Source organism: Orcinus orca, chromosome 1 (assembly GCF_937001465.1).
Source record: "Orcinus orca chromosome 1, mOrcOrc1.1, whole genome shotgun sequence".
Classification (NCBI taxonomy): domain Eukaryota; kingdom Metazoa; phylum Chordata; class Mammalia; order Artiodactyla; family Delphinidae; genus Orcinus; species Orcinus orca.
In genome coordinates this window covers 32,495,942-32,514,212 of record NC_064559.1, presented here as the reverse complement: position 1 = coordinate 32,514,212, position 18,271 = coordinate 32,495,942, and the positions used below count along the sequence as shown (strand labels likewise).

The window sequence follows — 18,271 nt, the reverse complement described above, 5'->3', positions numbered from 1 at the left end:
GAAACTTGAGAGAAGTTGTGTGGTGATGTGCTGGATAACGGGACAGAAGCCTCAGTCTTGTATCCCTGTGTTTTCTAAATGTCTTAAGGGATTGCTCTGCCCCTGTAGGGTGATGTCATTACGGTGTGATGATATAAATCACCTCTAAATTCCAGTTTCTCAAACAAAGGTTTAAGAGTTGGCATGCGATAGCATTAAATATAAAACAAACACATCAAGTGTATGTTTTGAATCCTGGTTTGAAACAAAATAATCTCTTCATATATATTCTAAAGAGCTTCTGAGCTTGATTTTATCTTAGTTCTTCAAAGTCCTTATACAGCCAGGCAGGCCATGGATTACAGAACCATTTAGACTAGTGGGAGATGAGAACCACATATATAACATCTGAATTTCTGACCATCCACTTAATAAAATGTCTGTGATTCAGCTCAGTTCATATCTCCACAATCACACATACTTTCAGGTCTCAATAGAAAGTGTATATAATACACGAAGGAGGTTAATTTAGATGGAGGACAGGTTTTTTTCCCATCTGCATGTTTTCATTGAACATACTCTAAACGCTCAATTGAGGACTTGTTGTGGAGTGGGCAGTGATATTCCATACTAGTGGAGTTGATCTTTCTAGATCAGATCAGTGTGTAGGTTTAATTAGAAGAAGCAGAATATTTAATATTATAGGTTGTGCTCCCAGTGGTAGATTCGTTCTTGTTTAGAGTATCAAGAAATCTATTCTAGTATTTTTTTAATAGTACATATTACTTAAATGTCAGAAATAGATTGTGTTAGATGGTTGCTCTGTATTTTCTTTTGTCCTTCTCCCCATTCTCTGGATTCTTTCTGCAAATGTCAGGAGGAAGGAGCCAATCATGTTAGTGACACTGCATGGTTGTAATGGTGCTCGCAGAGCCAAGAGTTGTAGAAGGTTATAGTTTCAGTGTATCTTATTACAAGTATGGATAATACAGTAGACCTTCAGTGGTTACATTTTGGAGCCTGCTTTTAAAAATGCTTCCTGTAGCATTTGTAGGACCTCTTATAAGGGAGTGGTATTTACTTGAAATTCATATTAGATTCAGTGGTAATATTTTGTGGTCACTGTGTTTTGTTGTATTGGCATTAAATACTCTTTTTCGGTGAGCTTCGAATCAAACTAAAAAGAAAAATCAAAGCAAGAAGAGATTCTTGTATGATCAGAACCAAAGTTATTGCTGTGGGCTATCTATTAACCTTTTTCTTGTGAGTTAGACTTTGTAGGAATATATTGAAGAAAAGGAAAGCTTTAATAAGGGGTAATAGTCACATGGTCTGTTTTCTCAATTCAAATGATATCTTTTTGATAATAGAAGGTTGCTAATTATGTTTAAACCTACAGGATTGTAAAATTTAGAAAAATTACTGGATTCCATATTTTATTACTGTAAACATTTTAAAAATGAGATATTCTGATTATGGAAAGCTATTTGGGGAACATACAGGGGGCCTTTCTAGCAGTTTGGGCCTTCACTTAATTTACAGTTGCAAGCAGGGATAATTGTTGGCTCATGGAGACTGCCTCGAGCCTGCTGTGGCCTGTTGTAACCTGATGAGGTGATAGCAACAATTAAATGAATTGAAGCAACACCATTCACCTCCTGAAAAAAAGTCAAGCTGTTAATATAACTATATGTGTGTGTATATGGTTGGTAACTGCATACTTGTCTTTATTTAGATTTTAAAAATTGCACACCTGTTATGTATTTCCATAAATCATTGTAAAATATACCCTGCAAAAATCCAGTGAAATTCTCTTAAGATTAAAAAAGGGGGAAGGGACTTCCCTGGTGGCGCCGTGGTTAAGAATCCTCCTGCCAATGCAGAGGACACAGGTTCGAGCCCTGCTCTGGGAAGATCCCACATGCTGCAGAGCAACTAAGCCCGTGCACCACAACTACTGAGGCTTCGCTCTAGAGCCCGCGAGCCACAGCTACTGAGCCCGCGAGCCACAGCTACTGAGCCCGCGTGCCACAACTACTGAAGCCCACGCGCCCAGAGCCTGTGCTCCTCAACAAGAGAAGCCACTGCAATGAGAAGCCCGCATACCGCAATGAAGAGTAGCCCCCGCTCACCGCAACTAGAGAAAGCCCATGCGCAGCAACGAATACCCAACACAGCCAAAATTAAAAATAAATAAATTTATTTTTTTAAAAAAGGGGTGGGGGAGAATTCATCAGTACAGTTGTGTTTTATTTCCAGTGTCTGCAGAAGCCAAACCTGACCACAGACACAAAGGACAAGGAGTACAAACCCCATGATATTCCCCAGAGGCAGTCTGTGCAGCCCTTGGAAACGTGTCCCCCAGCTCGACGAGCAAAACGCATGAGAGCGGAGGTGAGAGCCTCGTGAGGTTGATCAGACAGGCCTCAAGTCCCGGTGCTAACGTGTGTCTGACCCTGGATTTCTCTCATGCACGTGCTCTTCATAGATTGAACTTTACTAACCTCACAGAGGGATGCTGTTTATACTCTGGCTTTTACACTTGGGGGAATTGCACTGTCAGAGGGGTGAGGAATTGAAATCTTTCTAGGTTTATGCTGCCTGGACAGTCAGCTGCTGCATGGTTAATGGTCAGAGGCTAGGAAGAATAGGTGAATAGGCGTTCATTGTGACCCTTGTGATGTTGGGCAAGATTTATTGGGAATTAAGGTTAGTAGGAGTGAAGTTGGAGATTTTTGCTGAAAAGTACTGTTTTTGAGAGGTTACGAAGAAGGTAGTGAAAGCTATTTTTCTCAGACTTCCTGAAGAGGAGTATGGAATCTGTGGCAAACATTTATGCTAAGCCAGAAAATATTCAGGGAGCAGGGGGCTGGTGATGTAACACACAGATAACATGAGAGTGAAGCCTGAGGGAAGATGAGGAGTGAAAGACTTAAGAAAGACAAGTTGCTCTTAGATTTTTCTGCTCTGAGAGGTTTCTCCTGGAAAGGGAGAAGAGTGTTCTTCCAGTTACCTTGTTCCCACACAGAGCTGGGTAGGTTTTGGGTTCCTTGATGGACATATGAGTATGAAGAGTCAGTGATTAATATATTAGGAACAGTTTAGAACTGGGAAGCCTCATGGCATTAGTTAGGTTTCTGAATCAATAGTTGGGTTATTTAATAATTATTGGTGAGGATGAAAAAAATCAGCCATTTTGGTTTCTGAGGAAATGGATAAATAAGAGAATTACTTTCCACTTAGGTAAGTTGGAGATATGAAAAAATTTAGCGACTCCATTTTTTTGAAGTGAGAATCCCTCAGAATAGGAACATATATGGTTATTTGAAGCCCACAAGCAGGCTGCAGGTTTATTCGTCTTAAAGTCAGTTCTTGTTTGAGCACATCTTGATCTTTAAATGTGTAAGACATGCCCAGTGCTGTGGATGCCTAGGTCTGTCTTGATGACACATCATGGTGATGGTATGGCCCTGGAAGAAATCGTGTTAGCAGTAGATATCGTGATTGTGCATGAATGAACACAGGCACAGTTCCACAATGTCACTTGTGTCCCAGAGCAGACAAGGCTTTGCTTATCAACCAGTATGAGCACTTCGTGGACACCAGGTACTGAGACTGGCTCACAGGCTCTCACTGATGAGGGAGCCGTGACTCAGCGGTGTTAGGGGAGCAGTTTGTAGTGACAGTTCACTACAAGAATTAATAGAAACTTGTTGTGGAAGCTGAGTTTTCCTTGAATGCTGTCATACTTTGGAAGAGCCAGCAAACTCTTCTAGGCTGATGAAATTACGTTATTTATGTAACTGTTCAGGATTTGGCTAAGTTTTGTAAGTTGTGAGTAGATGAGAACTGAGGGGCTTCTAGGAGGAAATACACACTGTTCCCAATTTGGGTAGTAACACTTCCTATAAGTCATCCCTGATCCTTTGACTTTTTCCTAAATTTTTGACCTGTTGAAGTTGAGAATACTCCTAACTTCTAAGTTTCCTCATTCATTCCTTAAGTAATAATAATATTAAGGGTGGAAGCTCTGCTCTAAGGGAGAGAGTTTTGAATGTCCTGTTAATAGAGAGAATTTATAAGATTATAGGCACTTTGTGATTCCAATTGGATTTTAGAAGATTTCTGTCTTTTAAAGGAAATATTCATGTATATGACAAATTTTTTTAAGGCCATGAATATTAAAATAGAACCAGAAGAGACAGCAGAAGCCAGAACTCATAACCTGAGACGTCGAATGGGATGTCCAGCTCCAAAGTGTGAAAATGGTAAGAAAGTTCATCCATGAATAGGAAGGAAGAGTGAATAAGTAAAAACAATCATTCATCTGGTAGTTAAGAAAATATTGGAGCAACTTTACATACTAGTCACTGGGTTGTGCCTTGAGAAATAAAATCTTATTAATATCCTTGTTTTCATAATTAGATGACTGGAAAGAGAGATAAACAAATGAATATATGCATATTAGAAATGTGATTGAATTTCTCAACTGTAACTAGTTGCTTTTGAGTTGGCCAAAGAGTTCATTCGGTCAGTGAATATGTTGTTCCATACAGTTCTTGGTGAAAATGAAAAATGTGTCTTATTTTTACTTAAAACCAAGCAAACTTTTTGGCCAACCCAATACTTTGAAATTTGGTTCAGTAGCATTAATTGTAAAGAAGTGATTTGTGAGAAGCATAGGTGCCTTTGACTGAATATCTGATAGGCTTGTTTCAGGCATGGCAGGCAGGCAGGCTTTCTTAATCTGAGTTTTAATTGACAGATGCTCGCCTGGCCACTGCTTGATGTCAGCCACTGAAAGGTAGGTTTGACACTGTCTTGAGAGAAATTCTATATAGGCAGGCACTTAGTAATGAAGAAGTAGTTATTGAAATGGGCTTTTCTTAGTGACTGGTGAGTTAGTGGGAAAGGCAGCACAATGTAATGGAAAGTAGATGGAGTTGTAAAAATACAGATCTGAATCTGAATCCTGGCTCAGCCACTAACTAGTTGTATGACCTTAGAGATACTTCTTGACTTCTTTTAATGTCAGTTTTCTTGTCTTTGAAACAGATTGGTTGCAAAGGGTTATATGATTGATATAATAACAATTGATGGAAAGCATTTAGCGCAATACTTTCCGCAGAATAGCTCATTAATTGATAGCTAGTGTTTTAGAAAATTCTCAGTCTTTGAAACCAGGAAGCTAGAGAGCCTAGTAATCTTAGATCATGGAGGGATAATCTGTAATGTGGAGGGGGTGCTGTTGGTGAACGGTCAGTGTCTTATGGTCAAGATCAAGAGGAATTTGCTTTCACCAGCATATGTTATGTCTTAGTCTTAAGAAGAGCATATCTTCGGCTCCCAATTTGAAAGCATACAGACCTGAGCAACATCTGGTATCATATCTTGTGCTTGTATCTTGGAATTTGAATGGTGTGAGAGTTATACGTCACCCTAAAGTAGGCAGCACGGAGCTCCTGAACGTAGTAACTCTGGGTGCTGCTACGCTGGAGCGAGCAGAGAACTGTGTCCGGGGCACCCCAGCAGCAGGAGGGATGAGCACGGGAGGGAGCTGACGGGGCAGAGCAGAGGGAGTGCTGACCTGGACTGCCTCCTACAGAGAAAGACGGGAAAAGCAGCCTCAAGCAAGAACCTGCTGAGAGGAAGGAGTGTATTACAGAGAGCGAGAAGGAGAAACCCAGGAGTCGAGCGAAAAAAACCACCAGTGCTGTGAGTCGACATCTTTAAACACTTTTACAGCCCGGTTTATACTTAGTGCCTTACCTGGGACTGCTGGCTCAGTGTCTCACAATGAAGAGACCTTTACAGGTGGTTTGTAGTATCAGTTTATAAACAGGGAAACACGGATGCGTCGTGAAATCAGTAGTAACAGCTGGGGGCGTTGACAGCCATTTTTCTGGAGGACGTTCAGTTTAGCACTGAATATTGGTGAGCTCGATCCTATGGAGAATTGTCGATAAGCGACTAGCCCACCTCCAGGCGAGCTGAAGGTAGATCAGAAAGCAAGATGATGTTTTCCAACTTTACAGCAAGGAAGGATAAGGGAAGGAGTGCGCAGGTAGGAGGGAGGCTAGGGCCTAGCAGGGTCAGAGGCCTGGGGAGCTGTTCACTCAGGTGGAAACAAAAAGCCAAGCTCTCTTCCTCAGCCCCCTTCTGAGCACCTGGGAGCAGCTTGATGACAGTGCTTTTGATCTTGGAATTGGAAGTTATTCCAATTAAATGTTCTGTTCATAAATATCATCTCCCTCTGCCCCAGCACAGAAACAAACAAAGCAGTCAGAAAGCTAGCAGAGCCCAGGTTTCTATTTGCTACAACAAAAAAGTCTGCTCCGGCTGCCATAATGAAATATCACAGACCGAGTGGCTCAAACAAGCGAAGTTTATTTTCCCACGGTTCTGGAGGCTACAAGTCTGAGATCAAGGTGTTTGAAGACTTGGTTTTTTCCTGAGGCCTCTGTCCTTGGCTTGTAGATGGTCATGTCCCTGTGTCCTCATGGTTTTCCTCTGTGTGTGTCTGTGTCCTAGTCTCTTCTTACAAGGACACCAGTCATACTGGATTAGGGCCCACCCATATGACCTTTTTAACGACCTCTTTAAGACCCTGTCTTCAAATACAGTCACATTCTGAGGTACTGGGGGTTAGGACTTCAACATAGGAATTTTGGGGAAACATGATACAACGCATAGTAGGTAATGACTGTGTAGTTTTATTACTGTGTATTTGGGGGAACTTCTTAACTATGACTAATTAGAATGTAAAGTGGTAATTTAATGTGGTTAGTTAACTTCAGTTTTGCCATGTTAAAAGGAAACTAAGTTTTGTAAAAACTGTAAAATCTTTGCCTTTTAACATGGCAAAATTGAACTTTTCCTTTATTAGTTCTGTTTTTGGTTAGGTGGATAATTTATTGCCTAACATGTTATTCTTCTAGAAGACTATCTTTCTGTAAGCTACTAAAAGCTGGATATTTAAGTAACAAACTTTAATTAAAACACACAATTGAGAAATCTTGGAGATCACTCTTCAGAGTTGGGAATGCATGAGATATTTTGAAATATCCCATAATAGAAGGTGAAACATTTTTATTTAACATGTCCCTTATAGAGGGTGAAACATTTTCACTTGCAGCATATTGGAGAGACTAGATTATGCCTCAGATCCATTTCATTCCTAGAGTTTCACAGAATCAAACAGCAGCTCATGCCCCTGTGTTCTGTGCCCATTTTCATGCTGCAGGTTGACCTGTATGTCTGCCTCTTGTGTGGCAGTGGCAACGATGAGGACCGGCTTCTCTTGTGTGATGGGTGTGATGACAGTTACCACACCTTCTGCCTGATCCCACCGCTCCATGATGTTCCCAAGGGAGACTGGAGGTGTCCTAAGTGTTTGGCTCAGGTCAGAATTAATAGCAGAGGTGGCATTAGAAAATTTCCTTAAGAAGGTGTTTTCTTCACCTTCCGGTTTTAGATTTGGCAGTTGATAATAAGGAGTATCATGACAAAAATTGGGGTGGGCCTGAATAGGAAAGAGGTCTTGGAAGTGAGCTACACAGCTATGCAGCAAGCTGAGAGTCAGAAAAACATTTTAATAACTACATTTTTAAAAATTTCATTTAAAAAAAGCATTGCATGCTCTTTGCAAAAATTCTTAGGCACTGAACAACTTAAAAAATAGATAATTTCATAGTCCATAGATATTCACTGTTAATATTTCGATGTATATTCATCCAAGTGGAAATTGCACAAATGGAATTACACTACACAAATAATTTTAGTAAACATATATAATTTCTTATATATACATATATATGTGAACCATAAGTAAATATACATATAAATAAATATCTTTCCTTTTTCTTTCTTTGTGTTTTGACAGGAGTGCAGTAAGCCACAAGAAGCATTTGGCTTTGAACAGGCAGCCAGGGACTATACCCTCCGTACTTTCGGGGAAATGGCAGATGCGTTCAAATCTGATTACTTCAACATGCCAGTCCATGTATGTACATACATAACTGCTTCAATTTAGGATTTTAATAACTTTTGGGGAAAGGTATATCTGAAGACATTTGAGTTGGCCCTTATCTCTGATAGTCAGTCATTGTCTTGCACAATGAAACCTTTAATTTGTTCAGTAGTATTAACATTCCACAGTACTTCAAAATGCATTCTAATTTTTCATTTGATTAAAGATAGGCTTTTTGAGACAAATCATATAGCGACAGTAACAGAATACCAATGAAAGGAAATCACCAGCAATCCTTTCAGCTCAACAAATAAAATTCAAAGAAAACTTTGCAAAATTTATTGAATGACTCCTGTGTGCCAATCCATGTACTGTGCCCTGGGGGCACATTTACCTCTTGTTATGTTGTCATAAGTTAGCACTGTAAACTTTAGGATTTTCTATTTATTTATTTATTTGGCTTCGTCGGGTCTTAGTTGCAGTGCATGGGCTCTTTGGAGCACGGGGCTCTCTCTAGTTGTGGCACGCGGGCTTAGTTGCTCTGCGGCATGTGGGATTTTAGTTCCCCGACCAGGGATCGAACCCACGTCCCCTGCATTGGAAGGCAGATTCTTAACCACTGGACCGCCAGGGAAGTCCCTAAACGTTAGTATTTTAAATTCTCCTTTATTCCCTTAGAAGCATAAGCATGCTTCATTCAGCAGTTACTATTCCATCAAATGAGTACACTAAAATGAATGGTTTCCTACCATACTTCTGTATATTTAAGCTGTTTTTCCTCACTACCAACAAAGTGCTATAGCAGACATTGTATGCATCTCCTTTTGGGGGGGGCGGGGGCTGTGTTGGGTCTTCATTGCTGCGCGTGAGCTTTCTGTAGTTGCGGCGAACAGGCACTATTCTTTTTTACGGTGCATGGGCCTTGCATTGTGGTGGCTTCTCTCGTTGAGGAGCACAGGCTCTAGGCTTCAGTAGTTGCGGCACGTGGGCCCTAGGGCACACGGGCTATAGTAGCTGTGACGCGAGGGCTCTAGGGCGCAGGCTCAGTAGTTGTGGCACACAGGCTTAGTTGCTCCACGGCATGTGGGATCTTCCCGGACCAGGGATCCGGGAACCAGTCGGGATCTGGTTGTTGAGCCCACCTGTGTCCCCTGCATTGGCAGACGGATTCTTAACCACTGCGCCACCAGGGAAGTCCTGTATGCGTCTATTTAATTGGATTATTTTCTTAATATTTATCCATTTTTTTCCCATCTAATAGCTGTATCATTTACGGGACCATAGCAGTGTATGAGTGAACCTGCTTTGCCTCACATCACTAACATTAACTGTTAAGTTACTTAAAATGTTCCCTTATTTAACAGACTTATAAATTCAAGTAATATTCCCTTTGAATTTTCAGTTCTTTTTACCCCTCCTGCATTACGTATTATTTCCCCATATGTTCGCTGAACCAGTCCTGGTGCCTCTTGTATTCGTGGTTGGCTTTTTGCACTTCGAGGGACAGGCCTCTGGCCTCACACCAGATTAGTGCAGATCCTGAGCACCCAGCCTGGCCAGCCCTTTACACTCGGGCCTGCAGCCGCAGAGTTGCTGCACCCTGCCTTTTCCTCGTGGCTGCCCACACTACTCTCCGCAAGGTCTAGTGGAAAGAGTGAGAGGGTGGACTCAGGTGATGTGTTTGAACGCATTTCAGAGGATAAAGCATTGTTCAAATACAGCTAAGCTAACTACTGTTACTAAACAGAAGTCAACCAGGTTGTATATTAGATTCCTCAAAACAGAAAAACATCTCCAGTTCTTAAATCTTAGCACTTTGCTTTCCTTGAGTCCTTTTACAGTAGTGGCCAGGTTGTTGATAGAGGAACATGAATTCTTAGTCAGCTCTTGGTTATAAAATTCCTTTTAGGGGGAAGTTGAGGAACACTTGGGACGTCATGTACAATCCTTCCTCAGGCTGCTATCCTGGGATTCCTGTCACTTAGCCTGTCTAGTCAGATTGGTCACCGGCAGTTTGTGAGTGTCTGAGGAGAGTCACTCTCTTTACTTCCTTGTTTTGTATGCAGATGGTTCCCACAGAACTGGTTGAGAAAGAATTTTGGCGACTGGTGAGCACTATTGAAGAGGACGTTACCGTGGAATATGGAGCTGATATCGCCTCGAAGGAGTTCGGCAGTGGCTTCCCAGTCCGAGACGGGAAAGTGAAGCTCTCGCCTGAGGAGGAGGTAGGTGTGGCTGTGAGCACGTGGACTTGCGGGGGCGCCGGCGGGACGGGCAGGGGGCGCCTTTAGAGCGAGCCCACTGTTGATCCAGAGGTCATCACGCTGGGCTAGTAGCAGCTGTGCTACAACACGTATGTCACTTGGAACTTGAGATAGTCATGGAAATTTGTTGGTTGGCTTGAAGTAATTTATGATACTTTCAGCAAATCCTTAATTACCAGATTTTTAATGATTTCAAGAATAGCAGAAAGAACCCATAGAAGAATTCTAGTCCCAACTAGATGATAAGGGAGAATCACTTACCTCCCTTTGACTTCCGATTCTGTAACTTTGGTTTCTCGTTCTGAAGAAAATCTGAGGGATTGGAACCAGATACACACACATAATATAGACACACACACACAAGTCCATTTATGTAAGGCGCAGAGCTGGGCAGAAGTAATCTATGGGCATCCAGGAGGTAAGCATAGTGGCCCCCCCGCCATTCTTTTTATTTTGAAGGAGACTTTTCAGCTTGCTTTTTGAAACCAGCAGAGTTCCAAAATGTTAGCATGATAAAGAATTTAAGTATAAAGTATAAACCTTTATTTATACTTTATTTATAATGTCAAGATATTCTCCTTATTTTTAGGAATATCTTGACAGTGGCTGGAATTTGAACAACATGCCAGTGATGGAGCAGTCTGTCCTCGCTCACATCACCGCTGACATATGCGGCATGAAGCTTCCTTGGTTGTACGTGGGAATGTGCTTTTCTTCCTTCTGTTGGCATATTGAAGACCACTGGAGCTATTCCATTAACTACCTGCACTGGTAAGGGGTTCCAGAGAACCTACAGATGGTATGCACGCTGAGTTGGAAAACTTACCCACCTCTTAGTTGTGACACATCTCTTAACTGAGTCTGAAGAGTGATGAGGTTTTTTTTTACCATAGGTTTTTTTTTTTTATTTTATTACTATGGGGCAGGTATCCTAACAATTTAAGACAAAGGTTCTTAAGAATCCATAGGAAATCCATGAAACCCTGCACTTGCACATGAGTTTTCAAGTATAACAGGCTTCTGGGGAGAAGATAAGACGGCTTTTCACTAATTGTCAAAGAAGTCTTTACTCGCAGAAAGGTTAGAAAGCACCAAGTTGCTTTTACTGCGGAAACCCCTTCCCGTTCTGTGGGCCTGGCGGCCCAGATAGCCCTTTGGGCGAGGAGTGGGGCATGGGGCGTGTGGGTCCTCCAGGACCTCGGGACTGACCGCTCCTGACGGCCTGCTGAGTTCTAGCATCACTGTGCACCGTAGGTAGAGTGCGCCCCATCCGCGCGCGCGCGCGCGCGCGCGCGCGTGTGTGTGTGTGTGTGTGTGTGTGTGTGTGTGGTGGGCTGGGGCGGATATTTGGGCTTTCTAAGCTTTTATTTCACATCTGTTTCCCTCCCCTCCATTTCCCTTGCTTTCTGAGTACAAAAATATTTGAAGATCTGTAACTCACTTAAATTCCCACACAGGGAATTTGAGGATGTACCACAAGAAAGAGGGAGCTGGCCTTTTACGTGCAGAGAGTCAGTCCTGCTTCCCCAGGCAATTGCTCCCAGCTGTGAAATGATGTTTACCATACCTCACAGGGATGTTACAGATTAATTGGTTGACAGTTAAATGTGCTTTGAAGAGGAACTCTTTAGAAATGCTGATTGCCTTACTTAGAGTTTGGTTTAACTCGCTGTCAGGGCGGAGAGTTGCCATCCCTTGCTAGTTGCTGTAGGAAATTGTGGTGACCACATACCCTGTAGCTAACATAATACCTTATATTCTTAGAAATGCTAGATATCTACATTTTCTGAAGGGTCAAGGGTCAGGTAAAATGGGAGGGAAAAGAGGGACCTCAGATGGGAAGTCTCATGTTTAAACTTTATCCTTGAAGAGGGAAAATGCATTACATATGTTCAGATCATATTTCTGGTGATACTTCTTCAGTTTGAACATTGCCTTACAAAGCAGGATCTAAAAAATAGGAACTGGTTAACCATCTTGTTTGCATTGGTGTTTGCTGGTTGATTTTGTGTATGAGTTGAAGAAGCTACTGAAATTTCATGTAAATTTTGAGATTGATCTGCTTTTACAATCTATTTTAGGGGTGAGCCAAAGACCTGGTATGGAGTCCCAGGGTACGCTGCCGAGCAGCTGGAGACCGTGATGAAAAGGCTGGCCCCGGAGCTCTTCATCTCCCAGCCCGACCTCCTCCACCAGCTCGTCACCATCATGAACCCCAATACCCTGATGACTCACGAAGTGCCTGTATGTTTTGGGTCAATCCTCCTGCCACCCAGGCTTAACTCCCCACTTCTCTTTTTCCCTGTTGCTCACGTTTTTATGAAGCTGATTTGGCTGTGCAGAAACAGCTGTTTGGTGTCATTTAGTACAATATTGCATTAAGCCAGTGGGACTGGATCCTCAGACACCATAGAAAGCTGAGTTGTTGCAGCTGATGACTAGATTGCTGAGCAGCCTTACTTTGCAATAGTGACTGTGAGGCTGTCTCTTCCTTTCCTTTCTGGTGTTCAGTTCAGAGTACATTCACAGGTTGTACACCATCACCATTCCTGCTTTCTAAACTATAACTTTTGTTTATAACTTCAGACCTTCAACACAGCAAAACAAAAACCATAAAAAATAAGTGTTGTTAGTATAAATTAGTTTACTCTGAAAATGGCTAGGTTCTGTTATTGATATAATTAGATCTAAACTCTTGTGTCAGAATCCTTCATACTCCATCCCTACTTTAGAAAATAACTCATTGAATTTACATGGTGACATGCTTGGTGGATCTTACATTCTCCCTGCTGCCCCTAATTAAGCTTAAGAGAAAATTTATTTCAGTGTCTTGAGCTTGGACTTCAGGGTTCCCACTCTAGACTGAAAGATGCTATTGGTGCTTTTTCCTATGAGGTTTTTCTACGAAGTGACAGTTATTTTTGCTTAGTGGCTTCCTTTTGGAGGAAACTCTGAAGGCATTTTGGGAGGCCAGATTGAGATGTATGAAGTTGAAGAATCCATCTTAGTTAGCTCAACCAAATGTAAATGATACATTTACAATGTTAAGAGGAATTCTTGATCTTGTGACCTTCATTTTATGCTTTTGGGTTCACAGGCCAGTAAATGGGGGCAGATGGAAAGGAATTTTCTTTGAGGGATCATAAAATATTCATGGGCCAAAGCTTAGAAAATAAGGACCAATAGTCATCAAAATACCACCATCTCCTCATTGTTGGCATTTTCCATCTTGACCCCCCCTCACCCCCGCCCTACGTTGATGGGTCTTTCTGATCTGTTATGAGTCGCTGGCTTTAGAAGAGACCTCTCGCCCTGTTCTTTAATAGTTGAGCAAACCACGTGGGGCTAGACTCTGGACCTAGAGAGGTAGGTGAATGAACTCGTGCATTCGGGAACTCACAGTGTAAGGGAAAGACAGCGTTTACACAGATCATGGAAGAGTGGTGTGGTTTGACAGTGGTGTTGACTCGGGGGCTGAGCCATTAACTCTGAAAGGGCTGGAAAGGGCTCCTAATGGCGTTTGAACCGAGGCGTGGGCTCTGAAGGGGAGTGCGTGTGTCAGAGAGTTGAGGAGGAGGCCCTCGCGGTGGAGGGCTGGAGGGCTGTGCTCCTGCCGCTGTTGCCGACTGCAGACTTGGCCTGTCAGAGCCCGGAAGGGCGTGTTCCAGCACAGGGCGGAGCCTCAGCCCGAGTTGCACGGCCTTGTGGCCTGGGTGCTGCTTGAGAATTGGCATTTTCAACAAGTTCCCAGTTGCTGTTGCTGCTTTTGGAATGGGAACTACATTTTGGAGAACCGCTGGTGGAGAGATATATATTGAAAAGACATCTAATATTACTACTATTATGTAGTAGTTCGTTCAGTCTGAGGATTTTGTGCCTAGAGCAATATAGGTGTTTTTCGGGTAGAGGGAAAAGGGGAATTGCTGGTGGGAGGTAAGTTTGAGGCCCAAATGAAGAAGATCTCTGTGTGGAATGAGATCCTTGAAATAGAGTGGAATTTCTTCAATTGGTGGTAGGAGATCCTATTTCAGTTTGATAATATTTGGAAAGATGTGTCCTGATCCTGGATGTAGCCAGATTTTTGTGGTGTAAGCTGTTTTCTCTTGAGATACTTATCAACCTGGAAGTCTGGGGAACTACTCCATCTTGTGGCAGAAATGAATATCTTTAGGTAATATTCAGCCATACTTTTTTCCCTACCCTTTCTGGAGAATCATCTGATAGTCTATGTCTAGATTGTCTTTCGTGAGGATGTCACTGAAAATCTCCAATTTCTGTCTCCTTAGGTTTACCGAACTAATCAGTGTGCTGGGGAGTTTGTGATCACATTTCCAAGAGCCTACCACAGCGGTTTCAATCAAGGTTTTAATTTTGCTGAGGCCGTTAACTTCTGCACTGTCGATTGGGTGTGTAATTATGACCTAGCAAGCCTTTTCACATTTACCGTTTTTCCTGCAGAAATGGTATAGAATGCTTAGAAACTGTCATGTGTCTAGTTGCTTAAACCAGTTGCTGCTGAAATGGCAGGTCAGCCAGCTGTGTACCTTCCCAGCAGGAGAGGCCCTGGCCCTGCAGTGTCAGCCAAGACCTGGTGAAGAGTCTGCTGAGTGACGTCTTGGCTGAAGCTTAGTATCTCATTGCAAACTGATAACAACCAGTTCCAGTCTTAAGACTGTACTTTATGCAGCACTGGCTTAAATTATCCAAACACAGTAATTTTTAATGACATTTGATTTCAGGTAGTTGTAAAGTGGAGTTTTTATATTAGTATTAATACTTTTCATTTGCCTAAGAACTACCTAGTTTAAGTGGGTGTGGTGTTAAATCTAATAAATTATGACCTTCAGTGCCTTTTTTTTTTTTTAATAATACCGGGTTGGCCAAAAAGTTCCTTCAGGTTTTTCCGTAACATGTCAGGGAAAAACCCAAATGAACTTTTTGGCCAACCCGAAATAGTTGGCCCAATAAAATAGTACCCAGTAGTAATACCTACATCTATAATTATTTTCTGTTCTATAGTTTTTAGAGCATTATTGTTCCCTGAAGTAGATTAACCACACTAGTTCCACACAGTTGTTTCAGGAAATGTGTAAATTCATATTTCCAATTAGATTCTACATTGTTGTAGACATTACTGCATTATTAATACATTGGGTTTTTAAACCAGATTTTAATCAATGTACCTAATTTGCCAGATCCTTGAGGTGCAAAGATTTTAAAAGGTCCAAGGCTTGTTAGAGTCTAGTTTTAGGATTGATATATGATATCAATATATGACCCAAGATGTGATATTTGGTAATTGATAATAAAGGTCAGGAGTCTTTGGAAACAGGAAGGAGAGAGATGAATGTCACGTGTCCTCCCTGTCTTTTGGCGCAGCTGCCCTTAGGCCGACAGTGCGTAGAGCATTACCGCCTGCTGCACCGCTACTGTGTATTTTCCCACGACGAGATGATTTGCAAGATGGCCTCCAAGGCGGACGTACTAGACGTTGTAGTGGCATCAACTGTTCAGAAAGACATGGCCATTATGATTGAGGATGAGAAGGCTCTAAGGGAAACTGTTCGTAAATTGGTAAGGTTTCTGGAACCCCAACTGCATGTCATTGGGTGTTACTTAGTAAAGTTCTTATGCACTTTGAAACCATTTTAAGGAAACTTTTCCTTAATTTCCTTTAAGACCATTCTAATAGATGTATATTGACGTCTCATTGTGCTTTTATTTTTCATTTTTCTAATGGCTAATGATATATTGAACATCTTATCATGTATTTATTTACTACCTGCATATGTATCTCTTTGGTGAAGTGTCTGCTCACATGTCTTGCTCTACCCCTTTTTCATTGGATTGTTGGGAGACTTCTCTTTATTCTAGACACCAGTCCTTTATCAGATAAATGTTCTGCAAGTATTTTCTTCCAGCTAGTGGCTTGTCTTTTCATTCTCTTAGCAGTGTCTTTCAAAGAGCAGAAGTTTTTCATTTTGATGAAGTTCAGTTTATCAGTGTTTTCTTTTATGGATCTTTCTTGGTGTGTCCTTCTTAAGAAATCTTTGCCTAACCAAAGTCACAAAGGTTTTCTCATGTGTAGTCATCTAGATTTTCTAGGTTTAGATTTTACATTTAAGTGTTTAATCCTCTTAAGTAATTTTTGTTTATGGCAAGGTGTGGGTTGAGATCATTGTTTTTGCATATGGCTGTCTAACTGTTCCAGCAACATTTCTTGAAAAGACTCCTTTTTCCATTGAATTGCCCTGGCACCTTTGTTGAAAATTAATTCACACATGTGTGGAGCTACTTCTGGACTCTGTTCTAGTCTGTTAGTCTGTGCATTTGTCCTATTGCTAATACCATATGGTCTTGATTACTGTAACTTTCTAATAAGTTTTGAAATGAGGTAGTGTGAGTCCTCCAACTTTGTTCCTTTTAAAAATTGTTTTGCCTATTTTAGTTCCTTTGCTTTTCCATATAAAGTTTAGAATCAGCTTACTGATTTCTATCAAAAAGCCTGTTGGCGTTTTGATTGGAACTGCATTAAACCTATGGATAGTTTGGGGGAGAATTGACATCTTAACAATACTGAATCTTCCAATCCATGGACATAGTCTATCCCCTCATTTATTTAGGTGTTCTTGATTTCTTTCAGTATTTTGTAGACTGCAGCACACAGATTTTACACATATTTTCTTGGATTTGTAATTAGGTATTTCTTATTCTTTGGTACTATTATGAATGGTACTTTAAAATTTTTTTTGATTTCCAATTGTTTATTGCTAGTATTTAAAAATACAATTGAGGGCTTCCCTGGTGGCGCAGTGGTTGAGAGTCCACCTGCCGATGCAGGGGATGTGGGTTTGTGCCCCGGTCCGGGAGGATCCCACATGCTGCGGAGCGGCTGGGCCCGTGAGCCGTGGCCGCTGAGCCTGTGCATCCAGGGCCTGTGCTCCGCGACGGGAGAGGCCACAACAGATAAAGTTGACTTTCCAAAATTGAGTCTGTATCCTACCTCCTTGCTAAATCCAGTAGTTTTTTGTAGATTCTTTTGGGACAGTCATATCCACAAATAGTCACATTGATTTTTTTTTTCTTCTTTTATGTGCCTCTTTAGAATGTTGGCTCCGTGGAGCTCACCTTGAACCAACAGCTCACCTTCCCCTGATATTGTACAATTGGGAAAACAATGCCCAGAGGGTTTAAGCGTCTTACCAAGGTCTTTGGAACTTTGAGCACGCATAATTTTTTTCCCAGATGTAGAAATTTACAAATTAAAATTGGGTGAACTGGGGCTTCCCTGGTGGCGCAGTGGTTGAGAGTCCGCCTGCCGATGCAAGGGACACAGGTTCGTGCCCTGGTCCGGGAAGATCCCACATGCCGCAGCGGCTGGGCCCGTGAGCCATGGCCACTGAGCCTGGGCATCTGGAGCCTGTGCTCCACAACGGGAGAGGCCCGCGTACTGCAAAAAAAAAAAAAAAAAAAAAAAAATTGGGTGAACTAATATGATTCATTCTCAACCAAAATCCATGGAGTTGATCCTTAATCTTTAAACAAAATTTTAGCCATCTGCATCACAAAGTCCTTTTTAATGACTAATTTCAGATTAAAACCAAAATTCTTTTGTTAGGTTTTCCTTACTTTACTGATTAGCAGGAAGTGAAATGGTCAAAAGGTTGAAATACAGAATAAAAGAGTAAAACAAAGGAGCCTTGATGGTTTATAAACTGACTTAATCAGACTCTGGCATTCTCAGAGTTAGATCTGGATCCAGTTCCAGATAAGGAGAGAAAGTGGTACAAGTTTGATTTTTCCATAACAAAAGGTATATCCTAGAAGGGCTAGATGTCAGGTGGTACAAAGTACAGTAGAAACTTCCTGGTTCGGGCTTCCCTGGTGGCGCAGTGGTTGAGAGTCCGCCTGCCGATGCAGGGGACGCAGGTTCGTGCCCCGGTCCGGGAGGATCCCACACGCCACGGAGCGGCTGGGCCCGTGAGCCATGGCCGCTGAGCCTGCGCGTCCAGAGCCTGTGCTCGACAACGGGAGAGGCCACAACAGTGAGAAGCCCGCG

At 42.0% G+C, this 18,271-nt stretch overlaps 1 protein-coding gene across 4 annotated transcripts in view; it reads left to right on the top strand.

Annotated features, from left to right (window-relative positions):
• The window catches only part of KDM5B (lysine demethylase 5B), a 77,607-nt gene that overhangs the window by 41,090 nt on the left and 18,246 nt on the right, over positions 1-18,271 (top strand). For 2 of the 4 annotated variants that reach the window (XM_033415956.2, XM_004285385.4), the window contains exons 5-14: positions 2,239-2,373; positions 4,151-4,247; positions 5,585-5,694; positions 7,223-7,381; positions 7,862-7,981; positions 10,015-10,173; positions 10,802-10,983; positions 12,294-12,456; positions 14,499-14,618; positions 15,592-15,786. In XM_033415956.2, the coding sequence (XP_033271847.1) occupies positions 2,239-2,373; positions 4,151-4,247; positions 5,585-5,694; positions 7,223-7,381; positions 7,862-7,981; positions 10,015-10,173; positions 10,802-10,983; positions 12,294-12,456; positions 14,499-14,618; positions 15,592-15,786 (1,440 nt within the window). The remainder of the gene's footprint in view (positions 1-2,238; positions 2,374-4,150; positions 4,248-5,584; positions 5,695-7,222; positions 7,382-7,861; positions 7,982-10,014; positions 10,174-10,801; positions 10,984-12,293; positions 12,457-14,498; positions 14,619-15,591; positions 15,787-18,271) is intronic. The other 2 variants (XM_033415955.2, XM_033415958.2) reach the window with 2 other exon arrangements.